Source organism: Schistocerca nitens, chromosome 4, assembly GCF_023898315.1.
Source record: "Schistocerca nitens isolate TAMUIC-IGC-003100 chromosome 4, iqSchNite1.1, whole genome shotgun sequence".
Lineage (NCBI taxonomy): Eukaryota > Metazoa > Arthropoda > Insecta > Orthoptera > Acrididae > Schistocerca > Schistocerca nitens.
This window is the reverse complement of record NC_064617.1, coordinates 297804327-297819568: the sequence shown is the minus strand read 5'-3', so window position 1 is coordinate 297819568 and position 15242 is coordinate 297804327. Positions and strand designations below refer to the sequence as shown.

The window sequence follows — 15242 nt, the reverse complement described above, 5'->3', positions numbered from 1 at the left end:
TAACTTAGGAAAAAAATTAAATGCTATAACTTATGTTACAACTGTTTCAATTACAAGTACTTTCTTGAATTTGGCTATAAAATGATAAGTAATATAAAAATAATATAAAACACATTCACAGTTTCAGCAATAGCGATCCTTCCCTCACAACAAAATTTCTTGACTGTTCAGGAAGTTCCACATGCAATAACATTGTTGTGCTAGGAAAGACTGCTTGATAACCATGAGAAAACAAGAAAATGCTTATAATGCAGAAAACTGGGCTATAAACATGTTGACTGCAAATGCTTGGTAATGTATGGTTCACTATCAGAGCTGGCCAGGACAGGCTCACGGTTTTAAGTGTGAGGCTTAAGCCCATGTGGCAGTCAATGTGTTAATGATGCATAATGATACATGGCTTGAATGTTAGTTGTTTGATATGATCTCTGAGAATTAAAGTTACTGGAGAGGGCTGGAGTGTACTCACAGGAAATTTCTTAGAAGGAAACCTCACCAACTTGACCTCATAAACACACTTTCAGGATATCCACCCCTGAAATCACTTCCTTGTGAAAAGTTGGGCCATAATTCTGATTTTATGCACAGCTTTTAAACTTCTGAGCACGTCAGTTGTTTTCCACTTCCTCTACCCCACTGCAGCTGCCTCTTGCCTGAGCACAAAGTATGGTATAGTGGAGTAAGTAAGAGGTTTGAGAAGTACTGTTTTGAAATTAGTAACATACTTTGTTCATTGTGACACAGTGCAAGGCTCTAACATGTAGCTGGTGTCAGAGATCCTTTACTTTGAACATTTTTTTGTTGATTCAGAAAAGCAATCTAAATAAATGAAACTAGTTATTGTGTCTTTAAGGCAATAGCATAGTTCTTTTTAATTACTAACTATGTTGTTGTACATTATTTTCTTTCTTTCTTAGTGCTGTCACTGTTCAGTTAAGAACATACGTAGGAGTTGTGCTATTCTTCGACATGATCTATGTAATTCAATTGAAATAAAAAAATCATTAACTTCGTTTGATAATAATTCTTCATTTTGATTTTGAAGCGTGTATATAGCTGCAGAATATCAATACAAAAATATTGTTAAAATAATATTGAAGATGTACTGTATGTGCATGAGATTAACATATTATGTACTCTCCTATTAATTACTGTTTTACCCCAGTTCTCAAAAAATATTTCAAAAATGTTGGTAAGGTGTGCCCACCTCCCACTCCTCTTTCCTCATCTTTAACATCCCACAAATAGGGCTCTAGTTGTCACTCCACTGAACAACACTTTGCACTTGGGCATTAGGCGGCTGCAGTGGGTTGGAGTTAGTGACAAACAACCTTTGCATGCAAAAGTTTAAAAGCTGTACTGTCAGACGATCATACCTGCATGCTATTGGAATTATTGCTCAAATTTTAGCTCACAATCAATTTTTGGGGCTAATATCTTCCAGGTGCACTTTTTCCTCCTTAAAATGTGACCTCAAGTTGGTAACCCTTCCTTGTTAGGTGAAATGCACTGTCTTTCAATTCAGTTCAATTCAATCTCTTTCTTCATCCATTAACAATATACATTGTATGGATGTAGTCAATTACAATATAGTTTCTTATATTTGTTTCAAAAACTTGGATAATGAATACAAATATTTTACATCAGTATATACAAAATAATGTTACTTTTCCAGATTCAGATATTCTTCAATGTTTTAAAAACTGTGTGTTAGGAAAAATTGTTTAAGATCTACCTTGAATTTATGAAATTCTTTAATTTTATTTATTGTAGAAGGCAATGCACTAAAAAGTATTTTGGACTGGTAGTTTACACTTTTTTGGTAGAATGCTCCTTTGTGGGTGTCTGTGAAAATCATCCCTGTTCTTTATTTCATGGTTATGAACCTGATTATTTAATGTTGAAAATTCCAGGTGAGTTTTCAGAAAGCATACACATTCATAGATGTGTAAGCTAGGAAGAGTCATTATTTTAAATTCTTTTAATTTCCCTGCATGACACACTGCAGGGAACCCCTTTCATTATTCTAATAGCCCTTTTTTGAATTTTGAAAGCTTGTTTTGCCATACCTGTATTTCCCCAGAAGATCACACCATATCTAAGCAATCTGTTCATGTAAGCATAACAGGCACATAGCAATGATTCAGTGTTGCAACATTCCCGAAGCGTTCTTAGCACATAGCAGCATTTACTTAATTTTTTCTCAAAACTTCTAGATGCTTTTCCCATCTCAAGTGCTCATCCACCCATATACATAGAAATTTTGTGTTTGGAGTTTGTGCATTAACATAGTTACCTAACTCAGCTTTTACTCTTCTTCCAGCTTTACTTTTAATATTACTGAAATTCATCAATGCTGTTTTATCCTTATTTATGATCAAAGCATTATCACTAAACCATTTACCTGTCTCATTTATTGTCCTAGAGACACACTGCTGTAGAGTATCTTCAGTGTATCCTTTTATAAAAATGCTAGTATCATCAGCAAACATAACAATTTCTGCAACTGTCAGATGGTTTGGCAAATCGTTTATGTACACCAAAGTAGGATACAGAAAGAAGTACATTTTTTTGGTATAAATTATAATTTTTCACAGTCTCAGTTTTTTTCCTTGGCCTTTTAAACATAATATGGCAGTAATGCCATTTAGCATGCTGTATGATCTGGGATGAAAGGTATAATTGGTTTCACACATTCCAAAGTTAAGTTTTGGATTCTTCTATCAGCTACATCATTAAATTGTACTGTCTGAAATAAATACTGTAATAAATCTGAATGTGTCTGCTCATGCTTTGAAACTGTGCTGTACGATATTGTCTGTCATTATAAGAAACAATTTAGATGTTACATTGGCATAAATCTATCTTCATGTTGTGGCCATCTAATTACTAATTCTTACAGGTAACAGTAAATAAAACGGATAGTAGATATCTATCTTAAGAAAAAAATCCAGTATGCATTAATAACTATTAATTCACAGGAAGTGTTTTGCTTATTGACTCTTCCATCACATTTAACATTACTTACATAAAATTTTTTGACTTTTTTATTTCATGTAAGTGTTTCAGTTTGCAAATCTAATTCATTTCTATCAGCCTCAGATTTGTACTTTTTGTTAATTGCTGAAGATCACAATACTGTATTGTCAACTTAAGATACTTTTAGTATTTTCAAACTTTAAACACTTTTTAAAGAACCCAGGTATTTCTGTTCTGGTACTAACAGATTTATTTTGTTGCAGTTATACTGGGCAAATCACATTACCTTTTGTATTGCTTGGTAGCTGCTATGCATCCACGCTGGCTTATTACTTTGGATGAAAACTTGGAACCTGTGAATGTATTTGTTAGAGTGGGACAGGTGAGGGCACATACACAGATACAAAAATATTTTTATGATTTTGAACACTTAAGTTTTGCAGTTACTTAGCACTTTTCAAAATATTATAGGTAAGTAATTTGATATGAAATTCAAAAATTTCTCATTAATTTGTTTTTATATAGTGTTTATTGTTTTATTAAATGAGTCAGAGTGGAGGTACTTTACCATACCACAGTTCTGAATCAGATTGTTTCAGGTTTCCTGTAATTATGCATAGATTCTTCAATGCACCTTCAATTTTATATATTCCTGTAAACAGTGATGATGTGTAGAAATTAATGAAAATGTACAGTTTAGTGAACATGAAACCAGACCTGCCTCTTTTAGCCTTTATAAATATTATTTGTGGCTAAAATGAGGACCTATAACTCTAGACAAACATGGGTATTTTTACAACCTAGCTGTACAGGCTCTTAAGTTTTGAATATTTTTTTCTTCCAGAACTAAGTTTTCTAGTTTTCTTTTTGAACTTTTAACAGCAAATACGAACCAGTAGGTTTAATGAACTGCTTTTATGAGTAAATATGTTTTCTAAAGACCAGTTACCTGAACACTCATGTTCGTAGTGCTGATTATACAGGGTGATTCAAATAGAATACCACAACTTTAGGAATTTAAAACTCTGCAACGACAAAAGGCAGAGCTAAGCACTATCTGTCGGCGAATTAAGGGAGCTATAAAGTTTCATTTAGTTGTACATTTGTTCGCTTGAGGCGCTGTTGACTAGGCGTCAGCATCAGTTGATGCTAAGATGGTGACCGCTCAACAGAAAGCTTTTTGTGTTATTGAGTATGGCAGAAGTGAATCGACGACAGTTGTTCAGCGTGAATTTCGAACGAAGTATGGTGTTAAACCTCCTGATAGGTGGTGTATTAAACGTTGGTATAAACCTGAACGTCAACTACCCGAGGCGATGGATCGGCCGCCAGGCAGCCCGTGACAGAGCACTTCATCACTGGCCTCCAAGAAGCCCTGATCTTACCCCCTGCGATTTTTTCTTATAGGGGTATGTTAAGGATATGGTGTTTCGGCCACCTCTCCCAGCCACCATTGATGATTTGAAACGAGAAATAACAGCAGCTATCCAAACTGTTACGCACGATATGCTACAGAGTGTGTGGAACGAGTTGGAGTATCGGGTTGATATTGCTCGAGTGTCTGGAGGGGGCCATATTGAACATCTCTGAACTTGTTTTTGAGTGAAAAAAAAAAACCTTTTTAAATACTCTTTGTAATGATGTATAACAGAAGGTTACATTATGTTTCTTTCATTAAATACACATTTTTAAAGTTGTGATATTCTTTTTGAATCACCCTGTATATCACTGAAAATTATTTTACTTTTTAGAACTTCATCTTCATGTGGCCTTTGCACTACTACTCATTTGTGTAACTGACATTGAAGGAACAAATCTAAGACACTTTATCCTTTTCTGTGTGGCAAACAAAATAGCTGCTAATTCCAAGCACATTACTGTCTTAAACAGGGAGGGGAAAGAAGATAGCACATCTCAGTACATGCACTAAAGAACTACATGTGCTTCTCAACACATACTAGAATGTGAGCATAGTTCTGACATGACTATTCCATGGCACTCAGCATGTCTTAGGATAACATTAGGCTCAGATTTTTGTGGAATGTGCCAATAGGCAGAGTTAAACAGAGGTGTAGCCATCTAATTTACAACAAATATGCAATTAGTAGACCTGCTATGCCAAAAACATGAGTAAAATTTGGTCATTTCTTTTGAACTGTATAATTTGGCATAAGTGGGGGGATAGTTTTACTAAGCTAAATACTTGTAAACTATACTGATGGCTACAAAAGAGTAATTGTGGGCCTGAGAATATTTCACATATTTCACTTTATCTTCTGGAAGATTTAATTTGTTCCCGAGATATTACTGTTGAAAATGGAAAAACAGTGGGCATGCTTAGCTATTTGAAGGCCCCTGCAAATTTCAAGGTCATCAAGCAACTAGTAGCTCCTCTTTGTAGGTTGTTAGTGCAGGTATGACTGATAAGACTACCCACTAGAAAAATGCACCTATGTTTATTAGGCACAAAACCTTTTGATTATGTCATTTTAAGTATGGTATGCATTAGATCATTTTCTCTGTCGAAGCCTTACATTATTTGTTCCTTACTTACCTCCCTCTGCCGCATCTTTATGCTAACTATGTCTAAAATGTGTATGATGTGTTTGAGTCTCTAAGTATTTCTGCTCTTTAAGTTGCTTAGGAGACAAATCACTTACAAAGAATGTTTGCCTAAGATTTTTATTGGTATGAAATCAATAAAACAGAATTCTTTACACGACTGGTTAGGTGGAGAAAGTTATTGTTATGACTTAATACCTCACTCCTTTGATTGTCACACTAAGTTGATGAATAGTGCTAATCAGTTTTAGTATTATATAATTATAAAAGTTACAGTTCACAAACTGCAACTGTTCACAACAAACTTTGTCATGGAGTAAACTTTCTGTGACACTAACTGCCTTTGGTGCAGGATTCTAAAATGTTCCACAAATTTTCAACGTGCGCAATTCAGCAACCAGTGCGATAGAGGAATCAGTATTTTGGAATATCCTTAGTACCACTTTTCCGTTTAAAGATAAAATTTTCATACATATCTGCAAACCACCATAACCACGGTTATTTCACATACTGTTTCCAGTGTCTTGAGTATATATCTCACACACACACACACACACACACACACACACACACACACACACACACACACACACACACACACACACACTGCAGCTCTGTATTCTGCAGTCACTAAAGTTAAAAAATACGACATAAATCAGTGAATTACTTAATATCTTTCAAAGAAGAAAACTATATTATTTTTATTATGTGCCAAATAAACTGTTGTACTATATATTTTATTTTGTTATCTGTCAGTCAGGCAAAAACTTATATTTTTCCTTCAACTAAGCACTTATGATTTTGAAAGTAAAGTTTTGAACTAAGGTAAGTCATAACTCTCTTCAGTGGAACAGTAAATAAAGCTTTATTCAGAGGAAAACAAAATGAATTTTTATCTGAAAATTATCCAAAATTGCTTTTATTTGTTATTTATTTTCTTAAATAAACATTACCACAAAAAAAGCCAGATGTCTTGACACATCAATCAAGAATGTGCCAATTTAAAGCCACGTATCTATATTCACAACTGCTGCTACTTCTACAGGTGACTGTTTTGTGCTCCTAAGAGCTGCTTTTGAGACCACACAAAATTCAGTCTGCAAGAAAATGTTATAGCTACATTCTTGGAGAGTAGTTCCTACACAGTCAGTCCATCTGCATACAGCGCAGTTCAATATTATGAGCTGCTTGAGAATTTTATTCTCCTTGAGACTCTAGTGACATAATCCCATTCCTAGTGTTAAGCGCAATCTTCCACCATTTAACAGAATGGCCTCTTCTGTATTTATTTATATTTTCTGATCTTTGAAGTATGCTTATGTATCATCTGCTGTTTTATGTATTCCTGTCACAGTATTTAACAAATATCTTTTAAAAAACTTTTATTGTTTCATAAAAGTATATCTAATGAGATACATTCAACAATTTTTTTAGGCTTTGGATGTTGTTGGAAAAGCAGGGACACCAAAATCAATCACCAGAGGTCAGACACACACAACTCCAGTTCTTCTTGGTGTAGGTGAGCGTGCCGAATTGACATCTGAAGAGTACATACCACTTTCACCAGTAATGGAAGGCTTTGTTATATTACGCAAAAATCCAGATTTTGAATTTACTAACTGAAAATAATTAAGTATGTATAAATGCCACACATACATTCTTAATGTTAGTAGAATAGGACATTTAAAATACTTATGTTAGTGAAATTCTTAGATTTTGTGTAAAGTTGTCAAGAAAGGGCTAATTCATAGCTCTTTTTTTTTTATTTGAGTAAATGTATCCATCAAATGAGTCTCCATGAAGAATGATTTCAAAGACAGGTCAGTAAATAAGACACTATTGCTTGTTTCCATTTTAAGAGAAGTGATTTTTTTTATTTTTTTTACCAAGGAGCTATACAATTGTCCTTCATGAAACAGTGTAACAGATTTAATTGCTGTTGATCACATACTTTTCTTTATATAATGGTAAACAACATCAAATTGTTATACTCTAACTGATCAGTCTTAAGTCAGTACTTCAGAATAAGCAACCAACAATACGTAACATTTTGGTCTGTGTAATTTAATTATTTCTTGAAAGAAGCCAGCTTCTTTATTTCATCTTCAGTTGTGGCTTCTTTGTGCTGTTTGAGATCTGCATTGCCAGCTGTGATGCCCCAGTCATCAGGGTGAGACATGGATGGGCAGTATGGGCGGCCTGACGCAGGTTTTATATTTTCCCAATAAGACCTCTGTGCTCTGTAAATGTATTGAAAATAATTTCTTTGTCATGATTAATGGATCTTCTATGTATTGTGAAAATAACAATTATTTAATCTAACTGCACCATTTAGTGCACATAAATAGTTTAAGGCCCTGCCTATTCTGAAGTGATATGTGCACAAATTATAGTTAGGTTATACACATACTAATGACATTACTGGAGTATAATGTACAATAATAGCACGAGTACGTCTCAGAAAGTTGTTTTGGTGGAACACTAGATAGTGCCTGGTGTGCAATTTTTTGCACTTATGACATATTACAAGTATATTACTTATGTAAAATAAATATGGATTGCCACTGACATCTGTAATGATAGACAACTTTCAGAGATTATGTGAAGCCTTTCAAGATAAATACCTAATATGTGCAGCTCTAACTCAAGAAGAGGAAGGAAGAGTTTTGGTGAATTTCGAGCATTAACAAATTTCATCATAGGTCTTTACCAAGTTTATAATTAGGATGTTTGCACTTCCCTATGGTTCAGTGAACAGATTTGTTCACTCCAGTAAGGCACTGTGTTGGTGTTGCAACAAGTACTGAAATTCTGTTGCCACATATGACAGTAACTGTCTACTGTCACTCTGTCTGACAAAGTCCCATACCACCTCCACAAAATTTTACCATGCAGTACATGGAAGAATCAGGAAGTATAAATAAGAATGAAGACCAAGAACTAAGTATTTGCATTAAGAAGTGTGTGAGACAAGGATTCAGTCTTTTGTCCATACTGTTCAACCAGTATGTCAAAGAAGCAATGACTGAAATAAAATGTTCTGGATTTGGGATGAATTCATGGTGAAAATGCAATTGTAAGATTTGCTGATGTGACAGACTCAGTGAAAGTGAAGAACTATTGCAGGACTTTTTGGAGGGAGTTCATAGTCTGATGAGCACACACTGTACATTGATAGGAGACCAATGAAATACCAAAGTATTTAGGATTAGCAGAAATGAGGTTAATGAAAAACTTCAACATTTGAGTCACAGAGCAGACCAAGTGAAGAAATTCTGCCTTGAAAGTAAAGTACCACATGGTGAACTGAGCAAGGACATATAAACAGACTAGGATAGCCAGAAAGGCATTCCTGGACAAAGGAAGTGTATTAGTATGGAAACATCATCCTACATTGGACGAAAATGTTTCTAATAATCTGTGTTTGAAACACAGAACTGTATGAAAGTGAATCATGAACTGTGGGGGCAACCAAAAAGAGAAAGTGAAATGTAGTGCTACATATGGATACTGAAAATTAAGTTGTCTGACAAGGTAAAAACTGAGGCTCTCCAGAGAGAATAGTGAGAAAAGGAACATGCTGATCACAAACAAGAGGAGGCAGCTAGATGATAGGGCATCAAAGAGTCACAGGGATGAAAACTTTTGGGTGTTTGAATCAGTGATGATATAAGAATGCCAAATTGTGAGACAGGTTCAGTTGGGAACCTGTAAACTATTTCCATTTGTTGTGAACTGTGGAAGGGAAACTGGAAAAATATTACAGCAGCATGTGTGACATGAAGACGTGCAGTACACTGATATCCAGGTGCCTATTAAAATTTTTCTGTGTCTTAAAATTTTCAGATGTGACAAGTGTTGGTGAATAGAAACTGTGAAAAAGTAAAAAGTATGCATTGTCACTTAAGGCTTAACACTCAAATTAACTCAGTCTACAATGCTTTTGAATTAGTTTATGTAAACCAGCAAATTTACCAATATTAGAGGGTCACTAGTTTAATGAAATACAGTAATTCACATATCTTACACCTCTGACAGTCTTGGAGAATTCTTGATAACTATGTCAACTTTCTGCAAGCAGTAGGCTTGTACAGTTTTTATAATTGTATAGAAAGTGTTGTGTGGTTAAGTTTCAGTTTCATATCAAATATTCTGTTGAACATAATTTGTGTGTAAAAAATATAAAAACAATTTGAATCTACTGTCAAATGAAAACTCCTGAATTCAAAATTGTAGAATTACCTTACCTGGCTCTAACCCATGGCTTTGTGTGCATCATCAAACCACCACCCCATAAATCATGTTTTTCAGTGGCCTTTGACTGTTTACCACGCTCCTCAATAAGTTCTTCTGAAATTGCCCTGTAAATGAAAAATGTATATTTAACGCCATCTGAATGTAACTGTTTTGTGCATTTATCCATATAAACAAACATTAAAGAGTCAACAGATCATTTTCCCTAACTGTGGCTTGAACAGTGTCAAATTTCTGCTGTGTTAAACCCAGATGTACGTCATACAAATAAAAAGGACTTATTTCACTGTAGGCAAGGAGAGAGTAAAGAGGTGATTCATTCAGTATAATTGAAAATGAGCTACCAATCTCTGGAGAATGTGTATTATGTTACTATTCTATGTAACAAACTGCAAAGGTCCTGTGCAGTATTTGTCTACAGGTGTCAGATGTAAATAAGGACGAAACAAATATAACACAATTGGTCGAGTCCAGGCTGTGAAAACACATGAGACTATTGCTCACAGCAGTTTATGGAAACTACTAAGTCAGTTGTCAAAGTACTGTGTGTGAGAATGACAGTCAGTCCAGCTGGACCACCTGAAATCATGATTTACATCTTTACTGACTTCAAACCATCTGCAAATAATGACATCTTGTTTGCAATTTTAGTGGTAACACCTGTGGTCTATTGCTCATTGCTGTCTAACTAATAGACTATTGCTATGAAAGGAGTGTCAGTTAATAACATCAATGGAGGGTACGCTAGCAATTTTAGTACAGTGTAGTATAGCTCTTCTACTAGAAGATGATACCATTGCTGTAATACTGTGATAGTTAACTTCACTGCAAATATTAGCAAGCTTGCTTACATGGAGTCTGCAGAGCAAGAGTTTCATACTACAAGTTGATTCTAGATTCTGATTACAGATTGCTACAGCTAATGGAGGGAGACCAGTAGTTTGAGTTTGGATTAGAATGTTTGTCTGGACTGTATTCTTCCCATTACAGGGGAAACTTTGGCTGCTTACCTATATATTTCACATTGTAAAATTCGCTGCATTTACTAGAATGGGGTTGTGCTTACGTTCTTGTGTCCAGGAAATTTCTCACGTTTTTCAGCCCAATATTAGGCCATATTCAATGCTTTCTTGTCAAGCCGAATGTCATCAACAGTACCTCTAGTGGTGTAGTTGGGCCATTGTAAAATATGTTCCATTGCCTGGGCTTCATTACATTTGCATTTATTGTCTGCTTCACCTTTAAGAGCCCGTTTAGTTAGATTTGTTTTGATTGATGTTACATCCATTCTGATGCAATTCAGTGTTCTCCACATCTTCCAGATTGATGCATTGTCATTTTACATCTCCTGGGAGGCATAGTGGTCCTTCAGGGGCTGATGTAACTGATCACTAAGGAATCTTGTGGGATTTAAGTCTCCCAGCTCTGCATAAAGTACCATGTACAGGGTGCCACTCGTTAAGAATCTGTTTAAATTTTTGTGTATGCTTGTGTAAAGTACTTCGGGATTTATGATCTTAGAATCTGAACGCACGGTGTAGTTTCCAAAGTGGGGTGGATTTCATGCATTCTGTTAGCCTGCATATGTCATTTAGGCACATACAGACTTTTTTGGCGTCAGCAGATCTGGACCATACGGGGCATGCATAGTCCTCCTAGAAAAGTAGAGTGCTTGGGTAGATGTTCTTAATATAATTGGTTTCCCTGTCCATTTACTATTCACTTTTTTTCACAAGCTGTTTATAGTGACAATCTTTTGGTGAGTCTTCTCGCAGTGATATTTGAATGTCAGTGATGTGTCGAGCATGACATCCAGATATGTTGCTTTGTGTGTTCCAGGTTGCTGCCATTCCAGGTGACATTCATTTTTCTGTTTGCCTGTTTTGAGCTAGAAGCAGGATTCTTACATTTTAAGGTTGTCAGGTGAACAGTCATACATGTAATGTGTCTTTCAGCCTATGTGTCAAATTCTTTCTTCTTAAAAGTTATTTAGACCCTATAAGGGCTTGGGGGAGTTAGTGTCACCAGAAGAGGTTGGCCACTTATGGTGGTAAAATTTACAGTAAATTGCACTTACATGCACTACTCATGTTTATGAAGATAATTTTTTACAATGCATGACGATTCTTCTTTCTATCAGGATATGAGTGGCTCTGGTGAATGTGTGTTTAAAGTCAACATAATTCAAGACAGGGTTCTAAAGAAACAGTAAAGCTAGAAGAAAAGCATTACTTCATGAGGTGGAAGCCATCCCGTGCACAGGTACAGTACACTATGCACAGCACACTTTGGAATGTTTCCCAGACTTGACTAGTGTGTTGCACATTAACTGCAGCTGCATGGTTACCCTGTGCATGATGTACATACACTGACTAGTTCTGCTCAATAAGCCATCTTCTCTCTGTTTTCTGTATTTTGTCTGGGATCCCTGTCAACATTAAACTGTTCTCCCAGGAAGCTGAACTCACTAGGCAAGATAACCACTGAAACAGATGCATTGTATACCTGAAAAGCCACCTGTGATATATTCCATGGATTCCAGGGTATGTTCAACACTAGTAAGTGGGAAGTTTGAACCTATAAACTCCAACTGGACATGCCCACTGCATTACAGAGCCTCCACCAACTTGAACCTATTCACGAGGTTGTCTCCATACCCTTACACATCCATCGACTCAATAAAATTTGAAATGAGACACGTCTGACCAGGCAATATGTTTCCAGTCATCTATAGACCAATGTCGGTGTTGATGGGACCAGGCAAGGTGTAAAGGTTTGTGTCATGCAGTCATCGAGGGTACACAAATGGGCCTTCAGCCCAAAAGCCCATATTGATGATGTTTCATTGAATGGTTCGCACGCTGACACTTGTTGAGGAACCAGCATTGAAATCTGCAGCAGTTTGCACAAGGACTACACTTATGTCACATTGAAAGATTCTATTCAGTCATCATTAGTCCTATTCTTCCAGAATCTTTTTCCAGCCACAGTGATGTTGGAGATTTGATGTTTTACCAGAGTCCTGATATTCATGGTACACTCATGAAATGGTCATACAGGGAATCCCTATTTCATCACTATGTCCGAGATGCTGTGTCCCATCGCTCATGTGCTGATTGTAACTCTACGGTCAAACTCACTCAAATCTTGATAATATGCCATTGTAGCAGTAGTAACCAATCTAACTACTGCACCAGATACTTCTTGTCTTTTATAGGCATTGCTGACGGCAGCACTGTATTCTGCCTGTTTTTGTATCTCTGTAGTCTCCTGGTAGTGATACTGAACAATTTATGAGGTTCTTAGAAAATCTATTTCTCTGTGCAGAATAATGCCAAATACTATATGTTGATTTAAACTTTGATGTCAGCTATAAGCTCTTCTGCATCATTTATTCCAATCCTACAAGGCGTCTTACATGTGTGAATAAAATTGATCTGTGTGAATAAAATTAAAACTATGATTACTTACCATTTATTGTCACAATGCAAAGAAGTATGGGTAAAACTTACAATTTAAGATCCAGAAGAAGATTTTTAAATTCAGTAAGGCCTTCATTAGGATACTAAATGATAAAGACTTGACAGCTTCTGAGATAAAATAGAGAGGCCGAACTGGAATAATACATATGCTGGCAAAATCTTTAATTCCTTTGGGAAATTTGTCAACACACACAAATCTTGACAGCTTCTACCCAATTGTTATAAAACATAATAAAACAAAAGTAAGGAGACATGCAAAAAAGTCATAAGTAGTTCACACCTCATTTACAGAATCTAGGATGGTTATTTATACTGCGTCACAAGTTTATAAGTGGTATAGTAGCCTAAATTATGTATAAAAGACAGTACGTATCAGAAATTATATTAAGGCAACAATTTCATTGAAAACTCCCATAATAAATCTAATGTTACTTTGAAAAATCAAGGATGGAATGAAACAATATTATGAGAAGGAAAATTGCTACTCCCCATATAGCAGAGATGCCGAGTCGCACAGACACAACAAAAAGACCCTCACAATTATAGCTTTCAGCTGTTAAGGCCTTCAACAAACAAACAATAAAACACACACACACACACACACACACACACACACACACACACACACCCCTGAGTCCAAACGTAATACTGCTTGTGCTTATCCCTTTCTACAAAAACCTGCATACAATGACACTGTGTACTCGGCAATAAGTAGAAGTACAAGACGATATTAAATCAATGGTAAAACTGAACTGCTCCGAGTCTTAAGACGCATGTGTCCCATCAAACTTTGTAATTAAAGAGATAGAGGAGTTAATAATACATGACACCCTCTATGCACATTAATAAATTGGCTCTCTGTTGGCAGTACTGTCTAGTATGTCTAAGAAAGACAATGGCTGTTATCTCCATGGAAGTTGTGACAAATATTGTACTAAGAATTATTGGCCAGTTTCTCTTGGTACCTATATTTCCCAAACTAATTTAATGTTTATACACCAGCAAATAGGTCTGCATTTGACAAATAGTATCGTCTTGACAATCTCATATGGTTACGTATTGCTAACTGTCCACAGTCAAACCTGTTTAAAATGTTATTTCTTTTGCATAGATCTCTTATGAAACAAACCTATGTGCTGAAGCCACGCTAGTTGATACAATCAAGACATTTAATTAATTAAACCATAAAATATTGCTGGATAAACTGTAGTGCTTTGGCATCTTGGACTGAAGTCTTAAGTCTCTTCAACAATTCCTACCTCAGTAATAGGAAACAAATGAGCAATGAAAGCAATGAAAATTCGCTGTTCTTTAAAAAGTGTTCCCAAAAGCCAGTGCTAACACCACTCCTGTTTATAATATTTATAAATAATCTGCACAATAAACATTCTGTGTAAATATGTACTTTATGCAGATGACATTCTTAATTGTCGAGATATGTCAACAAACCAAATGTAAGAATACTTCATAGACACTGAAACCATGGTGGAAAAATGCACCTGTTTGTTCACCACTAAGGAGAGAGCAAAACAGCTTACCTTATGTGGTATGGTTCAAAGCCACAGCAGCCTCCAATGTAGCGTATGCCAAGATTGTATGCTTCTCGAGCATAGCGATGAATGTCCCAGCGAGTAACAACTCTAGGTTCTAGAGCTATAAAATAAGAAATTACGTTATTTAGTGACATAGCTGAAATTAAACACAACATTTTCACAAGATAAACATATTTGAAAACTTTGCCATTATTTACTGCCTACCAAATGGAAATTCTGGCAGATCAATAAAGCCTTGGCGACCAGCGTCTGGAGTGTGATAAGCTAGTGGTTGGCTCATAAGGTGAACTTTGATTCCTTCTTTGTCAAGAGCTTCCTTCATGAGCTTTACAGTGTCCAGCACAACAAATGGATCAAAATGACAGTTTACACCAACTGCAACGAAAATAGTGGCTATAAAAAAATTCTGCAG

General features: G+C 35.7%; 2 protein-coding genes across 2 annotated transcripts in view; one reads left to right on the top strand and one right to left on the bottom strand.

Annotated features, from left to right (window-relative positions):
* The window catches only part of LOC126252262 (26S proteasome non-ATPase regulatory subunit 2-like), a 201206-nt gene extending 193990 nt beyond the window's left edge, over window positions 1–7216 (top strand). Inside the window, exons 17-18 of the mRNA XM_049953134.1 lie at window positions 3243–3361; window positions 6976–7216. Of these exons, the coding sequence (XP_049809091.1) occupies window positions 3243–3361; window positions 6976–7164 (308 nt within the window). The 3' untranslated portion in view covers window positions 7165–7216. The remainder of the gene's footprint in view (window positions 1–3242; window positions 3362–6975) is intronic.
* Window positions 7217–7380: 164 nt separating this feature from the next.
* Window positions 7381–15242, bottom strand: part of LOC126253312 (betaine--homocysteine S-methyltransferase 1-like) — a 57364-nt gene continuing 49502 nt past the window's right edge. The window contains exons 6-9 of the mRNA XM_049954546.1: window positions 15035–15205; window positions 14816–14930; window positions 9789–9902; window positions 7381–7781 (exon numbers count right to left, since the gene is read on the bottom strand). Of these exons, the coding sequence (XP_049810503.1) occupies window positions 7610–7781; window positions 9789–9902; window positions 14816–14930; window positions 15035–15205 (572 nt within the window). The 3' untranslated portion in view covers window positions 7381–7609. The remainder of the gene's footprint in view (window positions 7782–9788; window positions 9903–14815; window positions 14931–15034; window positions 15206–15242) is intronic.